A 15,909-nucleotide genomic window follows, 5' to 3' on the forward strand; every position below is an offset into this window, starting at 1 on the left:
CAAGGTAATGTCATAGAATCATAGAATATCAGGGTTGGAAAGGGCCTCAGGAGGTCATCTAGTCCAATCCCCAGACAGATTTTTACCTCAGTTCCCTAAATGCCCCCCTCAAGGATCAAACTCACAACCCTGGCAAATGCTCAAACCACTGAGCTATCCCTCCGCCCCATATTGGAGTCAGTAGGATTTTTGCTTCTGTTAGAACTTCAGGATTATTACTTTGTGGAAATAGGGCCATCATCTATTTTAATTTGCTCCATTGTAAATCCAGAGTAACTCATTGGAGAGCAGAATCTGAGCCATGAAGGGGAAAAAAAGTGCTAAATTTCTTTTATTGTTTATCTTTCTTCCACCTTTCATTGCTCTAAGCCCTGAAGTCCTTCCTCAGTTTTTACTCATTGCTTACCTAGACAAGTCTCCCACCAATGTCAATATTGAATAAGGATTTTAAAATGTGATCCTTTGTCTTTTTAAATTTCTTTCAGTGATGTTGAGTTGTGCACTATTTGCTCTAGTAAAATATTCTATCAGATGCTTTTTGCTTGTGGAACTCTGTCTTCTACATTGCCAGTTCTTGCAATGTTATCACTTTCACTAAATATCACAATATTTAGTATTTTGTCTTAAAGCCCTAGCTCCTGGAGTCATGTTAAAACCTGAAAATCTCAGATTTCAAAAAAAGGTACAATTCTAGCCCTCCTAGTTGTAGAGGAAAACTTGAAAATGTGAACCCTAATGGCCTCAACAACAGAAGGCAAAGAAAAAGAACCCCAAATGTATTATTTCTAAAATGTCATTATTTTTAGGCCAATCGTGTGACTTTTTCAGGCCTCACTCATGAGTTTTGAACACTTGCTGCTGGCAATCCTGTAATGAACTCTATGTAGCTGGCTCCCTGCACCTGCACAAATCCCATTAACATCACTGCATCTCCTCTTCTTTTGGAGCACGTTGCAGGATCAGCATCTAAATTAACAACGTTCAGTCTATCAGCTCATCCACTTTGCTAACTGTAATATCTGAATAAAACTGTGTCATGATTTTAATATACATCTCCATTTGTAATGGTGTGCTGCCCTAAGTTTCTATGGAAGGGAGTCAGAATTTAGACAGAATATTATATGCTGTGAGAATTGAAAATCTGTTTGAATGAACTCAGACAGTATTTTCAGAATATTTTTTCTCAGTGTAAAGGGCAACATTGCTGTTAAATAATTTCTGAACATATTTTCTGAGTATCAGATGCTTTTAGAATTCCCGCAGGAGACCTCGGTCTTGCTGAAGTGACAAGTGCACTCAGAAAAGCCAGCAGAGCATTTACTGACAATTTCCACTTAAAACAATGCTGCCTTTAAAATGAAGATCCTGTAAGTTTGTATTTCTGTAGGTTTTTCAATGTTCTTTAAAGAAATGGCTCCCAGATTCACAAACTGACCAACATACAGCTATTTTGGCACATTGACAGGTGACGATATGAATTATCTTCAAAAATTTTAAAACTCGCCTGTGATTTTGGATACCTCAAATTTGGAATGCCCAATCTGAGACACCTTAAAATTTTAGCAAAGAAAATTGTCAGAGGCAAGTGAATATGCTGCAGACACAAATGTTGGTAACTGCATCCAGATATCTCAAATTGCCATGAGTTAGATCCTGATCCAACACCCATAGAAATCGATGGAGCCTTTCCATTATCTTCAACGGGGCCATTGGACCAGCTCCTGGGGGCTCTGAGGCAGCTCACAGAGTGAGTACGCTGAATGTGCCGCCTCCACTAATTGCTAATGTTCTCGCATTTCTTGGACACTTTACTCCCCAGGTACACTTTCACTGGCATTTACACTTTTGAAGTATTGATAAAAATATTGGCAAGAGGATTCTGTCTGAATGAATTCACTTTCCTTCGAGATCCGTGGAATTGGTTGGATTCCAGTGTCATTGTTCTGGCGTAAGTAAGGGTGTATATGTATATTAAGGGTTATCATGCAGCTAAAGTATTTTTGTTTGTTTTGATTTTTTCTCTAACTTTTCACTGAAGTGTCTAAATTGTTGTACTTTGCACCCAGGATACAAAATCATTTTAAGGAGCAATAACTGTATTTGGAAAAGCGATCTAGTGCTCCTGTATCCCCTTCACTGTAGGGTGTAGAGGATAGCAACAGTATGCCAATCCCTCAAAAGAGGATAAAAGGGACTGCATAGAGGGCAAAGACAGCAATAAGATATACTGTATTCCATTGCATAGAAACCAGCAGCCCCTTTATTTGAAATAGGAAAAGGATCTGACCTGATAGGCAGTGAGATTTAATATCTGTAGTGTCATGAAGTGTGTGTGCGTGCATGCATGTGTATGAAGGCACTTTGGCGACGTACGTACAGACACCATTGTAGTCAGTGAATCAAATCTGGGATTTCGTCACCAGAAACACAAGTTGAGCTTGAACTACTGAAATTAGAAAGCTATTACAGTGGCAGCCACAAGAGGGAAATAAAATCAAACCCATTAAGCCACTGTATTATAGACTCTTCCTATTATTACACAAGCATGTCAAGAATATTTGCAATCCGCAGCTCAAGACTCATAGGGGATGTCCATTTTTATGTTAGTTTCCTTTCAAATATAAGTACCAACAAGAGGCAGAACCTATTAGTCCAGGTTTTATTTGATTACTCCAAACATTCCAGAGTGTTGTGAGTTCCAAAGGCACTGGGTCTTTTAGTTCCTTCTGTCTTGGTTTCTTTTTATCACAGTAAGGCAATAAACAGGCAATCATCCATAGCGTTTCCAATTATTTCACTGTAGTAGATTGTATGGAGTACACTCCATACCAACAGTGGCTGGAGCTACTCCCTACAGAGTTCCTCTGAGCTGTCTGCATAGACAGCTTCTCACTCACTGTGCTCCCAGTGACAGCACACTGACTGCAGCCCAGTCAACAAAGAGGAGACGAGGAACTTCCTATCACACACACAAATACAGCCACGGACTGTAGAGTTCGATTATATCCATAGGTCCCTTTTTGTTACCAGTTCACTTGGCACTATTGGCTATTGTTCTAAGGGAAAGAATATCAAAATGATACCATTAAGGTAAAAGAGAAAAGTGGAGTTACACGTGCCTCTGTTAGTGTGTGTAAGTGAAGCTTTGCTGTGGTCTTTCCCATCTTTGCTCCAAACAAACCAGATTGTGTATAAAATAAACTAGGAGAAACATTCTGAGTCACCTCATTAATATCTCTGCCTGTGAGGTGTCTTTTGTGGAATGGGGCTATTTGGGGGGAGAACAGATTGCTTTGCATTATGGGAATATGGGACACAGTTCTAAAGGAGAGATTTAATTCATTTTGTTTTAGGGAGGAAAATAGATGGATTTTTTTTTAGGAGGTAGGCTTGTGATGCAGGGGAATTGATAGCTTTATTGTGGGTCTAGGGAGGAAGCATACTTTGAAGTTTTACTTGAGGATCTGGTCAAAAAGAAATTATTCTCTTCTTCCTCTGCTTTAAATACATAATTTTGAATAATTTCTGTGTTATTTTAGTTTAAATTTAAAAGTGTATTGTAGAAAGTTGGCAACATGCATAATCAAGCACTGCCATGTAAATAGGTTCTATTTGAAGTAACCAAGAAATAGATTTATAATACTTAGGATGAGCCCTTGACATGTGGTTTGTTAATGCACAAGATATTATATACTCAGAAAGGTTAGCAGTTAGGAAAGGGCATATAAAATAGTTGCTTTGTTCATTCAATAGCATATTGTGTCATGTCTTGATTTTACAGATATGTAGCGATATTTAGTGATCTACGCAGTGTTTCAGTCCTTCGCACATTCAGGGTTCTGAGAGCTTTAAAAACCATTTCAATAGTCCCAGGTAAGAAGCCCAGATCTTTGAATATTTTCTGCCAACTACAAGTGATTTTCTCCTCCAACTACTTTATTATTGGTTGTTTTTTTTTGCAGGTCTTCTGTCTTTTTTTATCTGTATAACTTTCAGCTGTTACAGATACCACTGAATTTGTGGACATGGATGGTGTCTCAGGTCTGGTCTATACTACCCGCCTGAATCGGCGGGTAGAAATCGACCTCTCGGGGATCGATTTATCGCGTCCTGTCGGGACGCGACAATCGATCCCCGAATCGGCGCTCTAACTCCACCAGCGGAGGTGGTAGTAAGCGCCGCCGACAAAAAGCCGCAGAAGTAATTTTGCCGCCGTCCTCACAACGGGGTAAGTCGGCTGTGATACGTCGAATTCAGCTACGCTATTCACGTAGCTGAATTTGCGTATCTTAAATCGACTCCCCCCTGTAGTGTAGATGTACCCTCAGGATTGTTGGCCCAGTCAGAATGATTTAAGCACTGGAAACAATTTGCCATCTAATTTATTTTGTTTATTTATGTCTTTGAGGATTTTGTTTGATCTTTATAATGTCTATTACACAGAAAGCCCTTCTAATTGTTCTTGTTTATCATTTTTTTGACTGTGCAATGTCAATACCTCAACAGACTTGTGCTTTATAATTATTTATTATTATTTGGTCAGATCCTATTCAGTTTTTACTTATTCCTTAATCAGGAAAGTCAATTAGGTATTGCCTGATTAAGGAAGGGCTGTATAAAACTTGAATAAGGTCGATGAATCTGGTCCATTGGTCTCTGTCTGGTCCGTCTGTATTATTTTTTGTATGTCTCTAGTGTTCACAGGTCCTCCCTAGGTAGCATCACTGTAAAATTTATTAGCATGATGCTTATTCCCCTTTCTAGATTATGAAAGACAGACTATCCTGATCCTTGCATGGAGGAGGGTGCAATACGTGGGGGAAGAACATAAGAAGTCTTCTGCCCTCCATACAGCCTGCTTTCCCCGCAAAAGTGCTAGGGATAAGTGTGTGTAGGGGAAAAAACTACATTTCTCATGTTGATCACTTCTAGCTCATCTGGGCTATGCTTGTATTGCAAAGATGCATGTAACACTGGCCCAGTAAATATGAAACGGTGGCTGCTGTATCTTGTTTTAAATCTCAAAAAGAATGGTATACCGTATGTGTATCAGTTTCTCAGTCCATACACTGTTGAATTTCATCTCCCTAGGACTGAAGGTCATTGTAGGTGCACTGATCCAGTCTGTTAAGAAACTTACTGATGTGATGATCCTGACCCTTTTCTGCTTGAGTGTCTTTGCCCTCGTTGGCCTCCAGCTCTTTAAGGGCAATTTGAGACATAAGTGTGTCAGGAGTTTTAACTACACCAACGGAACTATTACTTCAGATGATAAGACATGGGACTCCTTTGACTTGTTTATTAATGATTCAGGTAAACTGCCCTCGTATTTCTTTTTAAAATTGTAGTATTATATATATATATATATATATATAGAGAGAGAGAGAGAGAGAGAGAGAGAGAGAGAGAGAGAGAGAGACACTCCTGCACTGCAAATGATATTGAAAATACCAATGAACTGCTACCACAACACATTAGTCATCAAAATGCCAGAGTGGTTTGCAAATGTCCTGGGATAATTTCTGCTCTTGGTGATACAATTCTGTCTCTCTCTCTCTCCCCTCTCCTCCCTCATCAAAAGTATTGGAAATAGTGTTCCCAAAATTTCCGATAATATTCATCTATGTTTCCCAGTATGATACCATAGTAACTGAAATGCACATTAGCTCATTCTCTGATGTAATTCCCAGAAGTTCTGCCCTGTACAGTGTGCTGAACAGTTATAACTGTACAGAAAACTGTATGTTTAAGTAGGCTACACATTTATGTGTTTTGATGTGGCCTGTGAACAGTTTTATTAAAGATTCAGCTAAATTGCTTGCTTTTTTCCTTGAAATACATTCTATATCTCTTTATTCCATATGTATGTCATGACCACAGTTAGTGCTGAAAGTATGGATGAGAATAGAGGTATGTGAAAACACACCAAAGCATTCTCAGAGGACAGGCACTAGTTAGATGCACCAAGGGAAGAAAGAGCTTTATGCAGAAGAAATATCTCAAAATACACCAGAGGAACCACACCAGAAAAAGTGTTTGCATGTGTGACGGGTTCCCCCCAGGGTTGCCACCTGGAGCTGGGATACCACTGAGCCCTCTGATCCACCAGCCTGGGCTCCCTCTCACACTGTGCTGCTGTGACAAGCTGCAGAGCCCTCCAAGGTTGCACTTTCACCAGCATTCACACAGGTAGGGACACACCCAACTGCAGTTACATGCAGGCTTTCTAACCACCAGCCTCCCAGCCTAGGACCCCAGAGCAGTACCATCCTGCCCTGGTCAACTCTGGCTAGTATATGGTTTTAATACCCAGTCCACCTCCCCCTCAATGTGAAGAAGACCATACACACTTGTGGTGACCAAGCTGAGATTTTCCCCTGACACTTTAGTCAAACACACGCTAGTTTGGATTAAAACATAAAATAAGTTTATGAACTACAACAGGATAGATTTTAAGTGATTATAAGTGATAGCAAAGAGATCAAAGCAGATTACCTAGTAAATAAACAAAACTGCTAATTTAGCTTAACATAGGATATAAATTAGCAAATTCTCACCCTGAGTGATAAATAAACAAGCTGGCAGATTCTTAATGTACAAACTGTCTTTGCTTTGCAACTTGGGTTTCCCAGGTTTTCATACTCAGGCTAGAAATACCTTTAGCCTGGGACCATCACTTCCCCCAGTTCAGTCTTTGTTCCTCGGGTGTTTCCAGGTGTGTTGTTTTAGGGAGAGTGAGGTACCATCATGATGTCATTTCCCTCTTTTATATATTCTTCCCACTTGCTGGAAAGCTCTTTTGCTGTGACCTGGGTCAAACAGTTCCCATTGTGTAGTGCTAGCTCTGAGAGGTTTCTATTGTACACAGTTCCTGGGGTAAGCCTTGTACTTGTGTGCTTTTCCTCAATGAGCCATTAACATTGTTTCGCCTTTTTACTGTTGTACCTGAAAGGCTGCTTGTGGGTGTTTTCAACCTCACATCATTTTTCAGTAACACATACATAGCCAAACTTCATAACTTCACATACGATGATAGCACATACAATCCAATGAGATATTAATGTCTAGCACAGGGGTGGGCAAACTTTTTGGCCCGAGGGCCACATCTGGGTGGGGAAATTGCATGCAGTGCCATGAATGTAGGGCTGAGGAAGGGGGTTGGGGTGTGGGAGGGAGTGCAGGGTGTGGGAGGGGGTGCGGTGTGCAGGAAGGGGCTCAGGGCAATGCCTCAGATGGTGTCACATGATCCTCAACCGATAGAGGAAATTTATGAGGAGGAGAAACATCCTCAGACTGAAGATTTACAAGTGCCTATAGCTATTTAATCCTCATCTTCAGACGAGGCAGTGATTTCCTCTACATTGTCTCATCCAGATGACTGTAAGAGCTTCCAAGAACTGCTAAAGCAGATAGCTGAGTTCCTCCAGAGTCCATTAGTGGAGATGCAGGAGTCCCCACAGAAACTGCTAGACATTCTCCATGCCATAATGCCACGGTGTGTGACACTCCCCATTAATGATGGTTTATTGGACCATGTAAAAATATTTGGCAAACACCTGTGATAATCACCCCTACATCCTACCCTGGATCTATGAGTAAGCAATCATTTTGACAGGTTAGTCAGGATTTGCACGACCACCATTTTGATAGATCTAGACCCTTCTCCCCCTCTGTTTGGAAACCATCTACACTTCTTCCAGGAACCATGGGTCTCTATAACAACAGACTGCTAAGTACTGGAGACTGTCTCAGTACGTTACTCCATATGATTCCATTGTACACCTACCCCTCACCCCCTTTCCCCATCTCTTTTCAGGAATCTCTCTCATGAAAGCGGAGAGAGAGTTTGGGAGTTATCAAGAGTACAATATATATATATATATATAGAGAGAGAGAGAGAGAACAACTCAAAGACAGAAAAATTACTTACCTACACAGTAACTGGAATTCTTCGAGATGTGTTGTCCATATATATGTATTTCAGGACCTGCCCTTGTTCCCAACTACTACAAAGTCCTATTATGTATGGATTCTGCAGTGGCAAGGGAACTGAGTGGCAGTTGGGCATGCACCATGTTTTTATGCCCTTGGTATGGAAGCATAAGGACATTTAAGGTACATGCAGGGACACAATGGACTCTGCTCGCCAAAATACTCTAATCTCTAGTGCATGGGGTGCAACGAGTGGAATGAACAGCACATCTTAAAGAACTCCAGCTATTCTACACATGAGTAACTTTTTTTAATCATCAAATGCCTATTTTACCTGTGTGTGTATTACAATTCATATTAATCTAGCGGGTTGATGTTAAAAAGTATTCTTGATTTACTATGCTTTCATTTTTATTGTAGAAAATGTTCTCAAGAAGAATCACACCACTGATAGCTTGTTGTGTGGCAATGGCTCAGATGCTGGGTAACTGCAATCTACAATCTTTCTTGAGCCTTTTCTTTCTTTGCTTCATATTCTTTGGCTTAATTCAGTCCACCAGTGATTAATGTGAAAAACAGATTTCATGTTCCTAACAACAACAGTAATGGGAACAAGGATAATGAAAATATATACAAATAATAAGACAATTTAATGAAGGATAGGGGATAAAGCTCAAACCTGTGGTTTCCTTACTCAGGTCTAAATTATTTCCAGGCCTCCTGGCAGATGTTCTTGCAATGACTTTGACTTTCTTCTCAGGAATGCATTTAATACATATTTCCATTTAGTGAATTATATTTTAAAAGAATGATATGTGGAGAAGGAAGTAGGTTTAACTTCAGTGTTTCTAATAAGAATGGGTGCATCATTTCAGAGAGAAAAAAATCTAATCCAAACTTTTCCCCTCCCCAGTGATGTAGAAGGAGAAGATTGAGAAAAAGGCTGGGGAGTTTCAGATGGGGGTGGGCTTGTGGAGCCAAAGCTCTGCCTACTCCCTGCCTGCTTTCAAGGCTTGAGTGTGGCAGGGGGAAAGTACCAAGCATGTAACCCCAGCTTCCTTTTCTACCCAGTGCCCTGTCCCTGCAGTTGAGATACAGGGAGGCTGTGTGGGAGAGTTTCGGGAGGGAGGGTCTTAATTCCCCTTATGTTTTTGTGTGGCTGAGTAAGCCTGGGCCACAGTCTGGCAAGTGCTCTGCTCTGCACAAGACACAGAAAAGTCAGCCTCTGCCTTGAAGGTCTTATGATTCACAATCTAAAAATCATTTTAGCTCACAGTGCCAAAAATAGAATCATAGAATATCAGGGTTGGAAGGGACCTCAGGAGGTCATCTAGTCCAACCCCCTGCTCAAAGCAGGACCAATTCCCAACTAAATCATCCCAGCCAGGGCTTTGTCAAGCCTCATCTTAAAAACCTCTAAGGAAGGAGATTCCACCACCTCCCTAGATGTAGAGATCAATCCTCTAAACAGTTACTCTTGCACCCATATTCCCTGTGATTTCAGTCAGACTATGTGTTAAGACAAGATACACTGGAAGACTCAGAGGAAATGTTAACTTAGAATAAGAAATATTATATAGAATACACAAACAGATATATACATATATATCATTAAAAATGCACTTGTGTGCATCTGTTTTTGTATTACTGTCTCTACCCTTCCACTCTATGTCCCTCTTCCCCACCAAACTATCGCAGAGGTGTGGAGGACATTTACATAGCATGGGATACTGTTTGCAGGTCTCACAGAAGAAGTGAGTCCCTATATTTGAGTTTCAATATAGTTGAATATATTCTAAACTTACACATGAATTGAAGCTGCTTCCCTTTAAATTTGCACATTTGAAGCTTTCATCACTTTTCTGTTCTCATCTGTAGCTCCTGTCCAGATAAATATATATGTCTCAAAGTCGGGGAAAATCCTGATTTTGGCTACACAAGTTTTGATACATTTGGCTGGGCCTTTCTTTCCTTGTTCCGCCTGATGACACAGGATTGCTGGGAGCGTCTCTATCAACAGGTATCAAATTTACTTATTTCAAATACAGTAATTCCTCATTTAAAGTCATCCTGGTTAACGTTGTTTCGTTGTTACATTGCTGATCAATTAGCATGCTCGTTTAAAGTTGAGCAATGCTCCCTTATAACGTTTGGCAGCCGCCTGCTTTGTCCACGGCTTGCAGAAAAAGCAGCCTGTTGCAGCTAGCTGGTGGGGCCTTGGAACCAGGGTGGACCAGCAGCCCCGCTATCAGCTCCCTGCTCCCCTAAGTTCCCTGTGCGGCAGCAGCCCAGCAGACTATCAATTGCTGGGCAGTTCAGCTGCCCTGCCCCCCACTGCTGTGTGCTGCTCCTGCCCTCTGCTTTGGAGCTGCTCCCAGGAGCCTCCTGCTTGCTGTGCAGAGGTGGGGGGAAGAGGGGTGCTAATGTCAGGGTGTCCCCCTCCCCCCCACTTCTGTACCTTAGCTCCACAGAGCAGGAGGCTCCCAGGAGCAGCTCCAAGGCAGAGGGCAGGAGCAGCACACGGCAGGGGTGGGGGGGTGGCAGCTGAACTGCCCATCATTTAGCAGTAAGGCATTCCCTGGGAAATATCCCACCCTCTTCCACCCTCTGACTTCACCACCTTAACCAAGCTTCACAGTCATCATAGCTGTGTACAGTATTAAATTGTTTATTTAAAACGTATACTCTGTGTGTGTGTGTATGTATATATATATATTTTTGTGTGTGTATATATATATATATATATATACACACACACACAAAATACAGTCTTTTGTCTGGCAGAAAAAATGTCCATGGAACCTAACCCCCCCTTTACATTAATTCTTATGGGGAAATTGGATTAATTTAACATTGTTTAGCTTAAAGTAGCATTTTTCAGGAACATAACTACAATATTAAGCGAGGAGTTACTGTACTAAGTAAAGCAGTAACCTAACTGGCTAAATGTATAAAGTATTTAAAATTTAAAGAGAGAAAAAGAAGTTCTCCTTCAAATGATTGTGTACATATACATGCTACTGTAGGTGTGTGCGTGCCCAGTGCCCTCAAGTCAGAGACTTCTGTCAGCACTACCATTAGGTGGCACATGAACCCCTGCTCCCCTCATGCTGTCAGGTAGGGCATAAAGGGCATGACTGATGCTTCTCTCTCAGTTCCTTTTAACTGCCCATGGTGACAGTTGGAGCTCCCCATTGCTCTGCTTCAGTTAACCATCTTTCTGAGTCTTTGTATATATAGTTAGTTAGTGTCTTAATAGTTTAATAGTTTAGTTAGTTAGTCATTGTAGTTTTACAAGTTCCTGGGAGATTTATTATAAAAATCCCCCAGAATTTAAACAGTGTGCAAGGTGTAGGGCTGTTTTTCCTGCCATGGATAGGCACGCCAGTTGTTTGATCTGTTTAGGTGAGGGACATATGAATGACAAATGGCTCCATTTGTAAGTCCTTCCCCACCAGGACTAAAAAAAACAAACAGTAGTTTGAAGATTCACCTCATGAAGGAGGTAATGCAGCGTGCATCTGAACTGGGCCCTGACCATGAAACAGTGGATTTTGATTAAACCTGCAGTACCCCTCCAGCCATTTCTCACCTAAGCACAAGTTGGACGAGAAACCTCATGCTTTGTCTTCTTTATCAGATTGGAAGCATTCCAGACTCTGACTCTGTCAAAAACTCTTCTAAGTCCTCTGATACATTTTCTTGACCATACAAATCTAAGCGTTTCCCAATACTGTCTGAGGAGGCACCCTTGACTCTGGTTCTGATATGGCTGCCAAAACTGGTGTCTTCATCTGTGCTGGATCCTTCTTCCTCTCCTTCATTAGTTTAGTCTGTTTCAGCACCATCCTTGGTTTTTCCTTACCTGACACCCCTTTGGTGCAGCTGAATCCTCAGCTTGCACCATCAATGCAACAGGTGCCGTCAATGCACTCTGTGGCTATCTCAGCTCTGCCAACTCCCTTGATGCCCTCTGTAGTCATGCCAGCTCTGTTTATGCTCTCACTGATTATGCCAGCCCCAGCCATGCATCCAGCACTACTGATGCATTCTGCAGCTATGCTAGCTCCACTGACAATGATGATGCACGTGGCACTGTTGATGCACTCTGTGGATTTACTGGCACCACCAGCGCTGACAAGTTTATCTGCCTCTTGCTGCCCCAACCATTGTCTGCTTTTGAACCTCATCTGTCTCCAATACCCAGACCTCCTCTAGAACCCTGACGGGAACTGCTCCTCCCTATCCTGAGGATGTTTATGTTTCTTCTTTGGACTCTGAGAGAGAGCACTCTGTTTCTTCCTCCAGATCTTTTAGATTACCCTAGGTCTTCAAATACCAGACCAAAAAACTAGGGTTGGATTCCCTACAGAGGAGTTTCAGCTTGGGGTCCCTCACCATAGATGTCTCAGGCCATGCCTTTTCCTCCTTGGCCTTTGGATGCCCCCAAAAGATTCTAGACCCCCGTCTCATGCACCTTCTAGGAGAAAGTCTCCTCCTTCTGTAGTGCAGGAGTCTTCTTCTATGGAGGAGGGGGAATAATTGGAGGGGTCACCAGATGTTCCTCCTCACATTTCTTCATGTTTTCCAGATGAAGCGGTAACTCTGGAGTCAACTTCTCTCTCCGCACGATCCAGAAGATTTCAGTGTTTTTCAGGACCTCATGAGGAGTATGGCTACCTCTGTAGAGGTCCAGGTGGAGATTGTGCAGGTTTTCCTGCACACTCTCCTGGACAATTTATAGACTCCTGGTGTAGGAAGGGTCACCCTTCCTATCAGCAATGTCTACTAAACCAAGAGAAGACTCTTTGGCAGACTCCAGTCTATATACCTCCTTTGGCTAAGAGAGTAGACAGAAGAGATCAATTTGCTCAACAAGATTTTGATTATTTCTTCACCCACACATCTCCTTATTCCTTGGTGGTCGCAACTATTAATGAATGATTTTGCCAATCCCAATCTAAGGCCACTCCCATGGATAAGGAATGAAAGAGACTTGAGCTATATGGTTGTAAGGCGTATTCCACTGCCATGCTTCAAATGAGAGTTGCCAATTATCTCACTCTTTTATCTAAATATAATTTGGTTAACTGATAAATTGCTGGAGGAATATAGGGAACAATTTCTAGCCTTAGTTTCCAATGGTCAATATACATCTCAGACATCTCTTCATGCAGCAGTTGATGCTGCTGACACCACCTTGTCTTCTGTGGCAACTGCTGTTTCTATGAGATATTCTTCCTGGCTGTAGGCTTCCAGTATTCCAAAAGAGATGCAAATTACAACTGACAATTTACACTTTGAGAACTCTAAATTGTGTTCCGCCAAAACAAATGCTGCTATGAGCACATTGAAAGACTCTCATGCAACACTTTGATCATTAGGAGTCTACATTCTGGTTACTAAAAGGAAACAATTTAAACCACAACCCTGTTCTAGGCCTTCTTTCCATCACCGGCCTCCATATGCCTCTAAGAGAAGGTCAAGATTTTTCTCAAAGACACCAGTCGTCTTCAACTTTGGTGGGTCCTTCTCACCAGATGACTGCATCCTTGAAGCAATCGTTTTGATCCTTCCCTTGAAGAGAGTGCACTGATGATATTGCCTCCTTTCAGATAATGCCTATCCCTCTTTTACTGTGCTTGATTACCTTTGACAAATGGGTACTCAGCACAGTAAAGGAGGAATCTGTCATCCAATTTACATCTTTCCCTTTTCCCAACCCACCTTCCCCATCCATTTTTGAGGACTCCTCTCACAAGACCATGTTACTTCAAGAGCTGTGGTCCCTTCTAGAATTGGGAGTGATAGACGAAATTCATTACCAGCACAGAGGAAAAGGCTTCTATTCCCAGTACTTCCTGGTCCTCAAGAAATCTGGTAGTCTCCGTTCCATTCTAGACCTAACAAACCTTAACTATTTCATCCAAAAGATCAGATTCAGGATGGTTACCCTCACTTCTATTATCCTTTCCTTGGAGATTGGTGTTACCCTTGATTTACAAGACACATACTTTCATATGGTGATATATCCTTGTCACAGGAAGAATCTTCAATTTGTGGTAAGCACCAACCACTACCAGTATGCAGTACTTCTCTTCAGTCTCTCATCAGCCCCGAGGATCTTTCCCAAATGCATGTCAGTGATAGCAGCCCATCTCCATCATACAGGCATTTAATATTCCTCTATCTGGATGACTGTCTAGTCTGGGCAGCATTAAGTGCTCAGGTCCAAAATGACACCCTAGTCATCAAACATTCTCTCATCTGGGCCTGAAATTAAATTTGGACAAATCTCAATTAAAACTGACTCAGTGACTGACTTTCATAGGAGCAGACCTGAACAGCCATTACAGCCAGAACAGCCATTATCAGATTGTGGGTTCTAGGTGGTCAGGCCTCGTTGTTGGAGCAGTGCCCAAGAAGAAGTACCAGGGGTCAAACTTGGATGGACAGCCAGGAACAGGCTGAGGGCAGTGCTGAAACTGAGGTCTGGGGAAAGGCTTGGGGTCAGAACCAGGGCCAGAGTCCATAGAAAAGCCAAATCAGGATCATAATCAGAGTTTGAAAACAGGCTAAAGGCTGGAATCAGTCCAAGGGTCTAGGGGTCAGGAGGTGGGTGCATGGCTGAAGCAGGTCAGGAACAGGGCTGGAGCAGGGTCAGAATAGGGCACAGACAAGGTGGGAGTGGGCTGGAACAAGGCTTGGGCAAAGCTGGGGCTGGAATAGGGACAAGATCAAGGGTATTCTGAAAGCCTAGGAAATCTGAAACACAGCAAGGCAGCAGGAGGGTCCCTAGCTGAGTGGTGCTATTGGATAGACAAACTTACAGCTTTGTCAGTTGGAGTGCCTGGGCTCATCTGACTTGGACCCTGCCCAAGGATAAGCTGCTGAAGCATGCCTGAGAGATATGTCACTGCAGGCTCTTCTGGAGGGGTGAGTCATAGCTGAGTGACCAGCCCTGGTCCAGCTGTGGGTTTGCCTCCCTGCCATGGCTTAACTCCTAAAGGAGAGGCACCACGCTATAGCCTTCCTTTCCCAAAACCTCAAATTCAATCCAGCAACAGCAGTGTGTGCCTGCCTTCAGCTCCTGGGTCACATGGCTTTGTGTATGTACGTAACTCTAGATGCCAGACGTCACCTTTACTGTTTCCAGGCCTGGCTTCATTCAGTATATCACCCTTCCAGGCATCCTCTGGACATGCAGATTTCCATACCTGCTTGAATGTTCTAGTTTCTGGATTGATGGTTGGATCCACAAAATTAGTGCAAAGGAATTCTGTTTCTGGCCCCAGAACCTGGTAACAGATGGGGGAGGCATCTTAGTCAACTTCAGGCACAAGCTCTTTGGTCACCTCAGGAAGTTTCCCTCCACATAAATGTGCTGGAGCTCAGAGCTAGTTGGTGGGCCTGCCAGATATTTATGCCTACCATTCAGAACCAGATGGTACAAATCCTCGCAGACAACATCACTGCCATGTTTTACCTGAACAAGCTGGCCAGGTGCAAGATAGTCTCAACTGTGCCAGGAGGCTATCCTTCTATGGAATTTGTATGTTCATCACAAAGTTTTCCTGAAAGCCTTTCACCTTCCCGCTATGAGAAACATGCTGGCAGATTCCCTTAGAAGGGTTTGCAACTGAGAACATGTCACCTCAAGACAGAGTGCAGATATAAAATGTCTAGACATCATTAATGACCGCTTCTTGGAGCAGCTAGTCCTGGAACTCAGAAAGGGAGAGGCAATTCTTGATTTAGTCTTAAGTCGTGCAAAGGATCTGGTCCAAGAAGTGAATATAGCTGAAACACTCAGTAATAGCAACCATAATGTAAGTATTATTTACCCCTTCACATAACACAAGAAGAGGAGAGATTAAAAAGACTAGGACTGTTAGAAAGAGACTAAGGGTGATATGATGGAGATCTAAAAAAATCATGAATGGTGTGGAGAAAATGAATAAGGAAGTGTTATATACC

At 42.3% G+C, this 15,909-nt stretch overlaps 1 protein-coding gene across 2 annotated transcripts in view; it reads left to right on the top strand.

The window, feature by feature from the left end:
- The window catches only part of LOC112104513 (sodium channel protein type 5 subunit alpha-like), an 83,987-nt gene that overhangs the window by 4,295 nt on the left and 63,783 nt on the right, over positions 1 to 15,909 (top strand). For both annotated transcript variants that reach the window (XM_026652028.1, XM_026652027.1), the window contains exons 4-8: positions 1,820 to 1,948; positions 3,782 to 3,873; positions 5,092 to 5,313; positions 8,353 to 8,416; positions 9,811 to 9,952. In XM_026652028.1, coding sequence (XP_026507813.1) covers positions 1,820 to 1,948; positions 3,782 to 3,873; positions 5,092 to 5,313; positions 8,353 to 8,416; positions 9,811 to 9,952 — 649 coding nt within the window. The remainder of the gene's footprint in view (positions 1 to 1,819; positions 1,949 to 3,781; positions 3,874 to 5,091; positions 5,314 to 8,352; positions 8,417 to 9,810; positions 9,953 to 15,909) is intronic.

This window comes from Terrapene carolina, unplaced genomic scaffold, assembly GCF_002925995.2.
Source record: "Terrapene carolina triunguis isolate 2854851 unplaced genomic scaffold, T_m_triunguis-2.0 Scaffold111, whole genome shotgun sequence".
Taxonomy (NCBI): domain Eukaryota; kingdom Metazoa; phylum Chordata; order Testudines; family Emydidae; genus Terrapene; species Terrapene triunguis.